This window comes from Oncorhynchus keta, chromosome 2, assembly GCF_023373465.1.
Source record: "Oncorhynchus keta strain PuntledgeMale-10-30-2019 chromosome 2, Oket_V2, whole genome shotgun sequence".
Lineage (NCBI taxonomy): Eukaryota > Metazoa > Chordata > Actinopteri > Salmoniformes > Salmonidae > Oncorhynchus > Oncorhynchus keta.
Genome location: NC_068422.1, coordinates 35,777,724 through 35,792,592, shown reverse-complemented (window position 1 = coordinate 35,792,592; position 14,869 = coordinate 35,777,724). Strand labels below are relative to the sequence as shown.

Genomic DNA, 14,869 nt, shown 5'->3' with positions numbered 1-14,869 from the left:
CACAGAAAGGATACCCCTGCCCGACTCCCGGTTCAATCCATGCCAACCAGTTGTTAGTGGCCAGGGCTCCATATAGGACCCTCCACTGGAGGTCCCCTGACCTCTTTGGTGCTGGGGGTTTGTAGAGCCCCCCTCCATCTAAAACCCACCATACTCTCCTCCCCACAAACCCCCTGCCACTGATGTGCATTCACTCCTGTTAGGCTCCCAATGTTCCCTTACTTAAGAAGTTGTAGAGGGCTTTACCTCCCACCCCCTCAAACTCCTCCAGGCTCGGAGTTACAAAATCGAACAAGTCCTCCAGACCCCCTTGCCAGTCCCCAGTCTCTGCCGTCACCTGCAGTGAAAAGATGGCCCCTCCCCCTTTGGCCGCTCAAACACCCCTCCCTTACCGGCTCAGACAGTGCCTCCTGGACCTCCTCCAGGAATCTCTCCAGCAGCCTAAGAGACATTATTCCTGTTTGTTGTGCCAGGACTTCCTGGGTTTTCCACCCCTCCTCTCCCAGCAGTCGCAGGTCATCCAACCTTAGTAAGCCCACCGCCATCAGTCGACTCTGTAGGGTGGGCGACTGAACCGATCTCAAAGGGATGGCTGGGTTGTTGAAGATAGCCTCCTCCCACAGCCCAGGCTCCACACCCCCTTCTCATGTGGGCCTTAGCAGCTGCCAGGCCCTCAGCACCGCCTTTCGTTCCAGTTCTCTGCTGCCTGTGACTGGAACGAATTGCAAAATTCGCTGAAGTTGGAGACTTTTATCTCCCTCACCAACTTCAAACATCTGCTATCTGAGCAGCTAACCGATCGCTGCAGCTGTACATAGTCTATCGGCAAATAGCCCACCCATTTTTACCTACCTCATCCCCATACTGTTTTTATTTATTTACTTTTCTGCTCTTTTGCACACCAATATCTCTACCTGTACATGACCTTCTGATCATTTATCACTCCAGTGTTAATCTGCAAAATTGTAATTATTCGCCTACCTCATGCCTTTTGCACACAATGTATATAGACACCACTTTTTTTCCCCTATTGTGTTATTGACTTGTTAATTGTTTACTTCATGTGTAACTCTGTGTTGTCTGCTCACACTGCTATGCTTTATCTTGGCCAGGTCGCAGTTGCAAATGAGAACTTGTTCTCAACTAGCCTACCTGGTTAAATAAAGGTGAAATAAAAAACAAAAACTGCAGAGTAATAATCTGAGAGAACTGCTGTACTCAGCCTCTCCAGCTTCATGAGGAACAGCTGCCAGTCCAACCCTAATCCGCCAGCTCTCCTCAGCAGCTCGCATGCTGGTTCCCTCCAGCCAACGTCAGTATGGCACAACAGTCTCTACGCCGCCTTTAGTTGGAACGCAGCCACCCTGTTCTCCAGTTCCACCAGGCCCTGTCCTCCTTCGTGGACGTTCATGTACAACACAGCCGTCCCCAGCCGCCCCCAGCCAGGTCTGTGAGCAGACCGGCGGGGGTTTGAGGACAGCCAGTTTATGCCACAGGGAAAATGCCACCAGGTTGTTGATTATCAGCACCCTCCCTCTATATGACATGAGACAGGAGCCACCTCCACCTGGCCAGTCTTGACACCACTGCCTTTGACAGTTCCAGTTCCAGTTCTTCCTGACCCACCTCTCCGAACCCAGGTACACCCCCAACATTTGAAGCCCTTCACAACCCAACTGCAACCCCCCAGGAAGCAGAGGCGGGGCCCTATCCCCCCATATAACAGAGCTTTTTTCTTGCCCCAGTTAATTTTAGCTGGGGAAGCTCCCTCGTACACCTTCAGACTGGTCTCTAGTGCCTTCATATACTGCCCATCCCTGACCATCACAGAAACGTAATCTGAATACACTGACACTGCTATGCCTGTCCAGCACACTTCCTGCAGTGTCCTGCGTAGCAGGCCCAAAAAATGTTCAATGGCTAGTGTATATAACTGCCCAGATAGAGGGCATCCTTGTCTAATGCCCCGTCTCACCCAGAATGGCCAACTGAGCCCCCCTCCCACCTTGACCATACATGACACCCCAGCATACAACAGCTTCACACAGGTCAAAAAACTCTTCCCAAACCCAAACACAGACATCACATTAAACAGATACTCATGGTCCACTCTATCAAAGCCTTCTCTTGATCTAAAGAGACCAGTCCAAAGTTCACATTAGAACCTCCCGGCAAGTCCAACATGTCCCTGATGAAGAACAAGTTGTCCGTGATTGAGCGTCCTGGTACATAATATGTTAGGTCCTTATGTGCTATCGAGTCCAGATGGGACTTCAGTCTGTTAGAGAGGACCTTGGCAAATATCGTGTAGTCCGCACAGAGCAATGCCACAGGCCTCCAGTTCTTAAGTTCACACAAGTCCCCTTTTTTGGGCAGGAGAGTCAGAGCCGCCCGATGGCAGCTCATCGGCGACTCTCCTACCCCGACACATTCACGCAACAAGCAAAAGACGTCCAGTTCAATTATTCCCCAGACTGTTTTATAAAACTCCACTGGGAGTCCATCTGGGTTACGGCCTATGCCAGTTCATGGGACAACAGAGGAATGTCCATTTCATCCCTCTGTGCCAGAGAGAGCTTATGGAGTTCTGCAAACAAGACCGGATCACACATTTCTGCCCTATACAACTCAGGTTAAAACTCCACAATTCGCTCCCGCATCTCTCCCACTACAGAGGTCACCCGCCCATCAGACAGCCGTAGACAATGCATACCCTTGGCTTCACCGCTCTGTCTTTCCAAACCAAAGAAGATGGAGCTGGGAGCATCCAACTCCTTGAGCTCAGGTCCCTACGTAATTCAGCTAAATTTGCCTGGAGGCCTACATTGCCTTGCCCCACCATCTCTACCTCCAGCTCACTAATACAACGCTCTAGTTCCCCCAATACTCTCCTAGGCTCTGAGGATGAGAGAGCTGTATACTGTTGATTGAAAAGCCGAATTTGTACTTTCCCTACATCCCACCATTGACTCAGAGACTCATTCTCCTCTCTTCGCTGCCCCCACCTTTCTCAAAAGGTCTGCTAACTGAATCAAAAAGTGGTATCTTGTAAGAGCTTTACATTAAACCTCCAATAAGATGCCTGCCGGGATCATGGTGAAATAGATACCCGAGCCATGGTTATGTGGTGATCCGAAAACCCCACCGGGAGAATGGTAGCACCCAACAGTCTATTGCTCCGATTCCTGGACATGTCAAAACGATCAAGTGGGGCTGCGCTCACCCTAGCCCAAAAAACCTTCACCCATGTATACTGTCTTGTGTTCGGATGTTTAGTTCTCCAAACATCCACTAGGTTGAACTGATTAATGATGTCCCTTAACACTCCCACTGACACTGAATGAGGCTCTTCCCCATTTCTGTTTTTCGTAAAATCCATTGTACAGTTCCAGTCCCCGCCAACCACCAGCGTCTCCTCAGGCGCTACCTGTGAGAGTTCCTGTCTAAGACACCCAAATAGAACCCCCCTCTCGCTCCCTGTGTTAGGCGCATACACATTTATAAAGACAAAACCCATGTTGTTAATTTCTGCTTTTACAACAAGCAGCCTACCTCTACACACCTCCTTTGAGGAGCAAATGGTTAGACAGACCCGTTACAAAAAGTAAAGTAAAGAAATGTGTCCCATGGCCCAACACACTTGCCCCTTTCCACCATAGCCCCCAATCGACTTCATTCAACACATCACTATGCATCTCCTGCAGAAACAACACCTGTACTTTTTTGGTTTTACAAATTCACCCAACACACTCCTCTTTCCTGCATCTCTGGCGCCATTTATATTGAGTGAGCCTACCCGAAGAGTCTCCATAAGAAGTGGAAGTGAAGCCAGCAAAGAAAGAGACCAATAGCAAAGCTCAAAAAGCCCCAGTGCCAGAAAGAAACTATACATCTAAACAGTGTCTGAAGGTTGACCTTTACGCACTGTTGTGACCCACTTCCTCAACCTAAACCGTTTCCAGGGTGAGAGGACACCATGCCCCTCATTTTTCATAGCATGTTGTACTGATCCTACAAACTTTTTTGGATCAGAAAAAAAGGCCTCAAGATTAACGTTTTTCCCCTTGGTCTCATTCAGGGACCTTGTCAGTTCCCTCAACGTGTACTTTGACCCCACTGCTTGACTGGCTGTCAGCTCTGGACCCATTGAAGAGGAGTCTGGAAAAAAAAACTCCTCATCATCATCCTCCTCCTCAGACTCACTTTCCTCCTCATCTTCATCTCACATCCTGACCACCTGCCCTTTCTCTCTGGTCAGGGCCCCCCCTCCCAGCACCAGGCAAAGGTTCCTTGGTGCCTTTGACCACACCAGCCTCTCCTCTCCCACCTCCTTTCTTCTCCCTTTTCCACTTGACACCCTCCTCCTCCCCCCCCAGTCTCTTACACTTCCCCACTATACTCTCATCATCCACAAGCATAGCCTGACTAGACCCAGTCTCTGATACACCACCATCCATAGCCTGACTAGACCAAGCCTCTGATACACCACCATCCATAGCATGACTAGACCCAGCCTCAGCTACCCCACCATCCATAGCATGACTAGGCCCAGCCTCATCTACACCACCATCCCTGGCATGACTAGGCCCAGCCTCTGCATCTCATTTCCCCCTGCACGTTGACCTAGATTTCCCCCACTGGCGTTTGTGCCCTCACCTTTTCTACGGCCCTTATGTGGGCACGCAAAGCTCTTATGCCCCAAATCCCTACACTCAAAACACTAGACTATCTGTGCTGGCAAACCCTGTGTAGAGCCCCATGCCTCACTCTAAAATGCACATTTAGCTGTTGCTCATTGTTATTCAGAAACATAAACACTTGCCTCCGGAATGAAAAAATGTGCTTAACCCTTAAAACTTGAGACATCTGTGGAATTGTATTGCATGACAAAACTGCACATGCCAATTGCATGCTCCCTTAAAACTTGAGACATCTGTGGAATTGTATTGCATGACAAAACTGCACATTTTAGAGTGGCCTTTTATTTAATCTGTGGAGTGATCGGGATGTTTGATCAGTTTATTGACATTCCACACCTGTCAAGTGGATGGATTATCTTGGCATAGGAGAAATGCTCACTAACAGGAACATAAACAAATTTGTGCACAACATTTGAGAGAAGTAAGCTTTTTGTGTGCATGGAACCTTTCTGGGATATTTTATTTCAGCTCATAAAACATGGGACCAACACTTTACATGTTGCGTTTATATTTTTGTTCAGTGTATATTACCACGGTCAGCTCTCTACCCACTCTAGTGTACAGTATGTGTGTATGCTGTCTGATATACAGTGGGTGTGCATGCGTGGGTGTGAGCAAGCGTGCATTTGTGTATGCGTGTGGCTGGGTGAGACTGTTTACTCTGAACACTGATGAGGGTATTGAATGACTCATCAATCCTCTAGAGGTGCAAGGAGAGAAGATTTGGAAAAAACTCAAACCCACACAGAGCAGATTGCCACTATTCCCACTGTGGGAAGTGAGACACTGCAAACGGCATGGTTCACCTCTCTGTAAAAACCCAGTTTGACATTTGGTACGGCTGCAGCTACAGATGTAGGCTTCATTATTCTCGTTGGGGAGTCTGGTTTCCATTCACCTTTGATTTGCCTGTTCAGTAGAAACTCTCTGGAGAGGTTTCCCTCCACATTTCTCAGGGAGATTGCACACCCGCCTCTTCACTGGCTGTAACCTATAAACAGAGAAAAACTGTGCATTGAAACTGAAGCATCATAACAGAAACTCAAATACCTAACAAATAACTCAAAACACAATTAATATTGCCTCCCGAGTGGCACATTGGTCTAAGGCACTGCATCTCAGTGCTAGCTGTGCCACTAGAGATTCTGGGTTTGAGTCCAGGCTTTGTCGCAGCAGGCCACGACTGGGAGACCCATCGGGCGGCGCACAATTGGCCAAGCGTCATCCGTGTTAGGGGAGTTGGCCGGCAGGGATGTCCTTGTCCCATCACGCACTAGTGATTCCTGTGGCGGGCCGGGCGCATTGCATGCTGACACAGTTGCACCTTCGCCTCTCCCGAGTCTGTACAGGAGTTGCAACGATGACACAACACTGTAACTATCAATTGTATACCACGAAAAAGGGGTAGAAAAATATTTATATAAAACACAATTGATATGCTGGTTTATAACAAAATTAAGCACATCTGTTTGATGCTGGTTGCTTAAAGCTGTTCACTTTTATTGCCACTGAAATGAGCTGAGAGCTGAGAATGAACATTCCTGAAAACCTGTCCAATATCCTCCAGAGTAGGGAAGCGCATCTCTCGTTTTTCCTGGAAGCCCCTTTGGACCTAAATGTCAATGTTTTGAACAAGAAATGTAATAAAACAATCAGTTAAACAGTTAAACCTAGTTACAGTTGCACCTCCTGATATTTTCAGCTGCATTTTGAACTGTTTGTCTCTGCTTCTCTGTCAGACATCCGCGGGTTGCAAACATTCCTGGACCAGGCGTCTCGGCAGGGTCTGGACGTGTCTCTGCAGAGGGTGGACCGCAATGTGAGCAGGGTGTTCACCAACCTGTTCAGCACCATGCGGACCGAGGAGCTCAATCGCTACCGGGACACTCTGCGGCGGGCCGTGCTGCTCATGAGCCCCCGAGGAGCACAGGTGTTCATCCACCAGGTGAGTGGTGTGTTGACCACCATTATACTTTCCTTATTTTCTGTTTGGGATTAACTGAAAGGTCAAATGGTCATGTTATTTTGATTTATTAACTTTTATTTAATCGGGGGAGCTCAATTGAGACCAGGGTCTCATTTTCAATGGTATCCTGAGCCAATAAAGTAAAATATAATAAAAAGAACAAGTACATTACATTCGAACATCACTAACATCACATCCATCATAAACAAGTTATTAAATAAATCAATCAAAACAATTGCAGACCTCTGTGAACATATATACAGTACCAGACAAAAGTTTAGACACACCTACTCATTCAAGGGTTTTTATTTATTTGTACTATTTTCTACATCAAAGCTATGAAATAACATAGGGAATCATGTAGTAACCAAAACAAACAAATCTAAATATATTTTAGATTCTTAAAAGTAGCTCCCCTTAGCCTTGATGACAGCTTGACACTCTTGGCATTCTCTCTGCCAGCTTCACGTGAAATGCTTTTCCAACCGTCTTGAAGGAGTTCCCACATATACTGAGTACTTACATTTACATTACATTTAAGTCATTTAGCAGACGCTCTTATCCAGAGCGACTTACAAATTGGTGCAAACACCTTGTTGCCGGCTTTTCGTTCACTCTGCGGTCCAACTTGTTCCTAAACCATCTCAATTGGGTTGAGGTTGTGTTATTGTGGAGGCCAGGTCATCTGATGCAGCACTCCATCACTCTCCTTCTTGGTCAAATAGCCCTTACACAGCCTGGAGGTGTGTTGGGTCATTGTTATGTTGAAAAACATATTATAGTCCCGCTAAGCACAAACCAGATGGGATGGCGTATCGCTGCAGAATGATGTAGTAGCCATGCTGGTTAAGTGTGCCTTGAATTCTAAATAAATCACAGACGGTGTCACCAGCAAAGCACCCCCACGCCATCACACCTCCTCAATGCTTCACTGTGGGAACCACACATGCGGAGACAAACCGTTCACCTACTCTGATTCTCACAAAGACACCAAAAAAAAAAAAGATTTGGACTCAAAGGGCATATTTTTACCGGCCTAATGTTCTTTGCTTGTACTTCTTGTCCTGAGCAAGTATCTTATTCTTATTGTCTCCTTTAGTAGTGATTTCTTTGCAGCAATTTGGACTGAATCACGCAGTTTTCTCTGAACAGTTGATGTTGATGCTGTTACTTCAAATCTGTGAGGCATTTATTTGGGCTGCAATGTAACTCTAATTAACTTATCCTCTGCAGCAAAGTAACTCGGGGTCTTCCTTTCCTGTTTCACTCCTCATGAGAGCCAGTTTCATCGTAACGCTTGATGTTTGTTTTGACTGCACTTGAAGAAACTTAAACATTTCTTGACATTTTCCACACTGACTGACCTTCATGTCTTAAAGTAATGATGGACTCTCGTTTCTCTTTGCTTATTTGAGCTGTTCTTGCCATGATATGGACTTGATCTTTTACCAAATAGGGCTATCTTCTGTATACCACCCCTACCTTGTCACAACACAACTGATTGGCTCAAACGCATTAAGAAGAAAGACAATCCACAAATTAACTTTTTACAAAGCAAAGTGCAAATGATTGAAATGCATTCCAGGTGACTTCCTTATGAAGCTTGTTGAGAGAATGCCAAGATTGTGCAAAGCTGTCATCAAGGCAAAAGGTGGCTACTTCGAAGAATCTCAAATATAAAATATATTTTGATTTGTTTAATACTTTTTTGGTTACTGCATGATTCCATATGTGTTATTTCATAGTTTTGATGACCTCACTATTATTCTACAATGTTGAAAATAGTCCAAATAAAGAAAAACCCTTGAATGAGTAGGTGTGTCCAAACCTTTGACTGGTACTGTATATACAGTGCCTTGCGAAAGTATTCGGCCCCCTTGAACTTTGCGACCTTTTGCCACATTTCAGGCTTCAAACATAAAGATATAAAACTGTATTTTTTTGTGAAGAATCAACAACAAGTGGGACACAATCATGAAGTGGAACGACATTTATTGGATATTTCAAAAAAATTTAACAAATCAAAAACTGAAAAAATGGGCGTGCAAAATTATTCAGCCCCTTTACTTTCAGTGCAGCAAACTCTCTCCAGAAGTTCAGTGAGGATCTCTGAATGATCCAATGTTGACCTAAATGACTAATGATGATAAATACAATCCACCTGTGTGTAATCAAGTCTCCGTATAAATGCACCTGCACTGTGATAGTCTCAGAGGTCCGTTAAAAGCGCAGAGAGCATCATGAAGAACAAGGAACACACCAGGCAGGTCCGAGATACTGTTGTGAAGAAGTTTAAAGCCGGATTTAGATACAAAAAAGATTTCCCAAGCTTTAAACATCCCAAGGAGCACTGTGCAAGTGATAATATTGAAATGGAAGGAGTATCAGACCACTGCAAATCTACCAAGACCTGGCCATCCCTCTAAACTTTCAGCTCATACAAGGAGAAGACTGATCAGAGATGCAGCCAAGAGGCCCATGATCACTCTGGATGAACTGCAGAGATCTACAGCTGAGGTGGGAGACTCCGTCCATAGGACAACAATCAGTCGTATATTGCACAAATCTGGTCTTTATGGAAGAGTGGCAAGAAGAAAGCCATTTCTTAAAGATATCCATAAAAAGTGTTGTTTAAAGTTTGCCACAAGCCACCTGGGAGACACACCAAACATGTGGAAGAAGGTGCTCTGGTCAGATGAAACCAAAATTGAACTTTTTGGCAACAATGCAAAACGTTATGTTTGGCGTAAAAGCAACACAGCTCATCACCCTGAACACACCATCCCCACTGTCAAACATGGTGGTGGCAGCATCATGGTTTGGGCCTGCTTTTCTTCAGCAGGGACAGGGAAGATGGTTAAAATTGATGGGAAGATGGATGGAGCCAAATACAGGACCATTCTGGAAGAAAACCTGATGGAGTCTGCAAAAGACCTGAGACTGGAACAGAGATTTGTCTTCCAACAAGACAATGATCCAAAACATAAAGCAAAATCTACAATGGAATGGTTAAAAAATAAACATATCCAGGTGTTAGAATGGCCAAGTCAAAGTCCAGACCTGAATCCAATCGAGAATCTGTGGAAAGAACTGAAAACTGCTGTTCACAAATGCTCTCCATCCAACCTCACTGAGCTCGAGCTGTTTTGCAAGGAGGAATGGGAAAACATTTCAGTCTCTCGATGTGCAAAACTGATAGAGACATACCCCAAGTGACTTACAGCTGTAATCGCAGCAAAAGGTGGCGCTACAAAGTATTAACTTAAGGGGGCTGAATAATTTTGCACGGCCAATTTTTCAGTTTTTGATTTGTTAAAAAAGTTTGAAATATCCAATAAATATCGTTCCACTCCATGATTGTGTCCCACTTGTTGTTGATTCTTCACAAAAAAATACAGTTTTATATCTTTATGTTTGAAGCCTGAAATGTGGCACAAGGTCGAGGGGGCCGAATACTTTTGCAAGGCACTGTATCTCTTCAATGATGTATCGTTCCTGGAAGTATGAGTCTCCCTCTGTAACGTAAGGTACAATGGTTACCACTGGGAATTACGCACCGATTTAAACAAAGGACACCGGACGGCCCCCTGGCAAATGTAGTCTCTTATGGCCAATCTTCCAATGATATGCATACAAATATGTCACAATGCTGCAGACATCTTGGATGAACGGCAGGGTGCATAAGCTTGTTCACAGCATATTCACAGCCATATAAGGAGACGTTAGTAAACACAGCGTCAAAAATCCTGTTCATTTCCTGTTTGAAGTTTCATCTTGGTTTCGCCTGTACCATTAGTTCTGGGGCACTCACAGATAATATATTTGCAGTTTTGGAGACGTCAGAGTTTTGTCTTTCCAAGCCTGTCAATTCCATGCATAGTCAAGCATATTTTCGTGACAAAATATTGCGCTTAAAACGGGCACGTCTTTTTATCCAATAATGACATAGTGTCCCCCATAGGTTGAAGAGGTTAATAAATCTCCATACAAACAAGGTCTCTTTTTTGCTTTTTTGAGTAAGGCAGCTCCAAAATGCAGGTGTTTCAGCCTATCTCATTGCTTTCTGTGGTGGTGGGGCAGCCACTGGAAAATATGGAGCGTAAGGGTTGGTACTGTTCTCTCGTTGCGCCGTGATTGACTCAATTTTTTTGTCACTCACGGGGACACTACATCACCGCAAAATCTATGGGAAGAGCTAAAAAATTCAAGCCCCTTGGGTGCTGCATAGAGTTACATTAGAAGTGCCATCTAAGAAGGCTCAAGGTCATTGGCCACAGATAAAATGCAGTCAAGTCACGTTATATCTACCGTAACATTTATTGGACTGATCATGTCAACATCATACTTTCAAAATCTTAACTAGGAAGCTAGACAAGCAGTCATCATCATGAATCATGTTGACAATCTACTGGCAAATGCTTTTCAATCCTTGTCATATGAAGATAAAGCATACATAAAACGTATCAGTGCTCATTGGCCATTGGATATAAACATTAGACAACAAGTTGGAAATCAAAAATGTGACATTGAGTGGTTAGGAAGGAATCAATGGCTAACTGCAAGCGTTGCAAAGCCATCACTAGCCTGCTCTTCAGTGGAGTGGGTGTGTGGTCCAAGTATGGGTTTAAGGGTCTCTTTTCCAATTTCTTATAACTAGGGGGCAGTATTTTCATTTTTGGAAAAATAACTTTCCCAGAGTAAACAGGCTATTTTGTCAGGACAAGATACTAGAATATGCATATAATTGACATCTTAGGATAGAAAACACTCTAAAGTTTCCAAAACTGTAAAAATATTGTCTGTGAGTATAACAGAACTGATATTGCAGGCGAAAGCCTGAGAAAAATCCAATCCGGAAGTGACTCATGTTTTGAAAGCTCTGCGTTCCGATGCGTCCCTATTGAGCAGTGAATGGGCTATCAACCAGATTCATTTTTCTACATATTCCCCAAGGTGTCTATAGCATTTTGACATAGTTTTTGCATCTATGTTGAAGAATGAGCGTAAGCGACTATATTGCGTAAGTGGTCACCTGATGGCTCTCAGAGTGATTCTTGCGTAAAATACAGAGGTAGCCATTGTCCCAGTTGATATATTATCGAATAGATATTTGAAAAACACATTGAGGATTGATAATAAACAACGTTTGCCATGTTTCTGTTGATATTATGGAGCTAATTTTGAATATTTTTCGGCGTTTTCGTGACCGCAATTTCCGGTCGATTTCTCAGCCAAACGTGAAGAACAAACTATTTCGCCTACAAAAATAATATTTTCGGAAAAAAGGAACATTTGCTATCTCATTGGGAGTCTCGTGAGTGAAAACATCCGAAGCTCATCAAAGGTAAACCATTTAATTTGATTTATTTTCTGAATTTCGTGACTAACTTGCCTACTGCTAGCTGGACATAATGCTCTGCTAGGCTATCGATAAACTTAGACAAATGCTTGTCTTTCTTTGGCTGTAAAGCATATTTTCAAAATCTGAGACGACAGGGTGATTAACAAAAGGCTAAGCTGTGTTTCAATATATTTCACTTGTGATTTCATGAATAGGAATATTTTCTAGTAATATTTATGTCCGTTGCGTTATGCTAATTAGTGTCAGATGATGACAACGATCCCGGACACAGGATGGGTAGTTACAACAGGTTGGATAAACATTCACATGCAACACCATGGGCCAGAAAAGGTTGAATACATTGCCCATGCTGCCCATGCTGTCAACCCAACAAAAAACTAGGTACTGGGAAATCTCACTAACAGGGGTGTAAACTAATTTCTGCACAACATTTGAGAGAAGTAATCTTTTTATGTGTATGGAACATCTATGGGATCTTTTATTTCAGCTCATGAAACATGGGACCAACACTTAGGTATAGGTATGATATAGAGTAGTAGGAAATTAGTGTCTGGATATTATGCCCACTTATATTATGTCCAGACTTCAGTGAAAGGCAATGTGGATGTTAAGAGCATTACTAGCACTCAGTAGCACTGTGTCATCTTGCTCAAGGGTCCACCAACCTTATTTGTATCCCTGTCAAAAGGTCTATCCCTGCTAAGATAACTACTCCGGTCCAAGGTCTACTCTATTCTTCACATTTACCTAGGTATCAGTCTGTGTTATTGATATCTCAATCATTCTCTATTTGTTTAGGTCTACCTTCTCCCCAGTGTCCCCTCTAACTCTATCTTTATCTTCCGTAGTGTTAACATTCTTATTATATTAAACCCTAACCGCTCAGGTCCACTCTCTTATCTTGTGACTCTCCCTCTTGTATCTATTATCACATTATTCTCACAGCCATTCTCCATAGTCTTGACTCTTTCCCAAGAGTACAATAATTCAGTCTCCCCAGTATCCACATAGTCACAGATGGAAACCTTCTACCTTTGACCCTTCCTGAATCTACTGATATAAGATGGAAAGGGCTGGACATGACCTGTATTTGTAATCACAGCACGATTCATTGCCTCAACACACACAGAACACAACGATGGCATCAAAAATAAGCTTCCATGCTCACTAAGCACAAGGGCCTATCCCTTTCTATGATCCCATCACTGCCACTCAGCTGCAATCCCACCCACAGTGTTATTGAAAGGGGATGATTATAATTAAGCATGTCCAACACTGTTTTCAGCATTAGCATTTTAAACATAATGAAATGTCTCAGCACAGCTATCTCCCCAAAAGTCTCCAGCTCAATTAGACTGGCCAGAATGATAATGAAGGTCTCTGGTGTTGATTGCTAGAGCGGCGTCATTTGGAAGAAGTAAACTCTTCATTTTGGGCACATAAAGTAGCACTTTGAGTTGGCTAATAGCAAGGTATGTGTTAGACATTGAATAGAGGACTCAATTTCCCCCATGCTGGTTTTGTTATTGCAGCAGAATCAGCATGGGGATATTTTGTTATCCCAGAAGATATTACTTGAGCCAGAATGTTTTTAATGAGGATATACAGTGCCTTGCAAAAGAATTCAAACCCCTCTGATTTTTTCACGTTTTATTTTGTTACAGTGGGATTAAAATGGATTTTATATATACAGTGGGGAGAACAAGTATTTGATAACCTGCAAAATTGTCAGTGTTTCCTGCTTACAAAGCATGTAGAGGTCTGTAATTTTTATCATATGTACACTTCAACTGTGAGAGACGGAATCTAAAACAAAAATACAGAAAATCACATTGTATGATTTTTAAGTAATTGATTTGCATTTTATTGCATGACATAAGTATTTGATACATCAGAAAAGCAGAACTTAATATTTGGTACAGAAAGCTTTGTTTGCAACTACAGAGATCATACGTTTTCATGTAATTCTTGACCAGGTTTGCACACACTGCAGCAGGGATTTTGGCCCACTCCCTCCAAAGATGTTCTATTGGGTTCAGTTCTGGAGACTGGCTAGGCCACTCCAGGACCTTGAGATGCTTCTTACGGAGCCACTCCTTAGTTGCCCTGGCTGTGTGTTTTGGGTCGTTTTCAGGCTGGAAGACCCAGCCACGACCTATCTTCAATGCTCTTACTGAGGGAAGGAGGTTGTTGGCCAAGATCTCGTGATACATGGCCCTATCCATCCTCCCCTCAATACGGTGCAGTCGTCCTGTCCCCTTTGCAGAAAAGCATCCCCAAAGAATGATGTTTCCTCCTCCATGCTTCATGGTTGGGATGGTGTTCTTGGGGTTGTACTCATCCTTCTTCTTCCTCTAAACACGGCGAGTGGAGTTTAGACCAAAAAGCTCAATTTTTGTTTCATCAGACCACATAACCTTCTCCCATTCCTCCTTTGGATCATCCAGATGGTCATTGGCAAACTTCAGATGGGCGTGGACATGCGCTGGCTTGAGCAGGGGGACCTTGCGTGTGCTGCAGGATTTTAATCCATGACGGCTTAGTGTGTTACTAATGGTTTTCTTTGAGACTGTGGTCCCAGCTCTCTTCAGGTCATTGATCAGGTCCTGCCATGTAGTTCTGGGCTGATCCCTCACCTTCCTCATGATCATTGATGCCCCACGAGGTGAGATCTTGCATGATGGAGCCCCAGACAAAGGGTGATTGACCATCATCTTGAACTTCTTCCATTTTCGAATAATTGCGCCAACAGTTGTTGCCTTCTCACCAAGCTGCTTGCCTATTGTCCTGTAGCCCACCCCAGCCTTGTGCAGGTCTACAATTTTATCCTTGATGTCTTTA

At 44.0% G+C, this 14,869-nt stretch overlaps 1 protein-coding gene across 2 annotated transcripts in view; it reads left to right on the top strand.

The window, feature by feature from the left end:
• Positions 1-14,869, top strand: part of LOC118399926 (glutamate receptor ionotropic, delta-1-like) — a 464,169-nt gene that overhangs the window by 271,714 nt on the left and 177,586 nt on the right. For both annotated transcript variants that reach the window (XM_035796154.2, XM_052476005.1), the window contains exon 4: positions 6,440-6,645. In XM_035796154.2, coding sequence (XP_035652047.1) covers positions 6,440-6,645 — 206 coding nt within the window. The remainder of the gene's footprint in view (positions 1-6,439; positions 6,646-14,869) is intronic.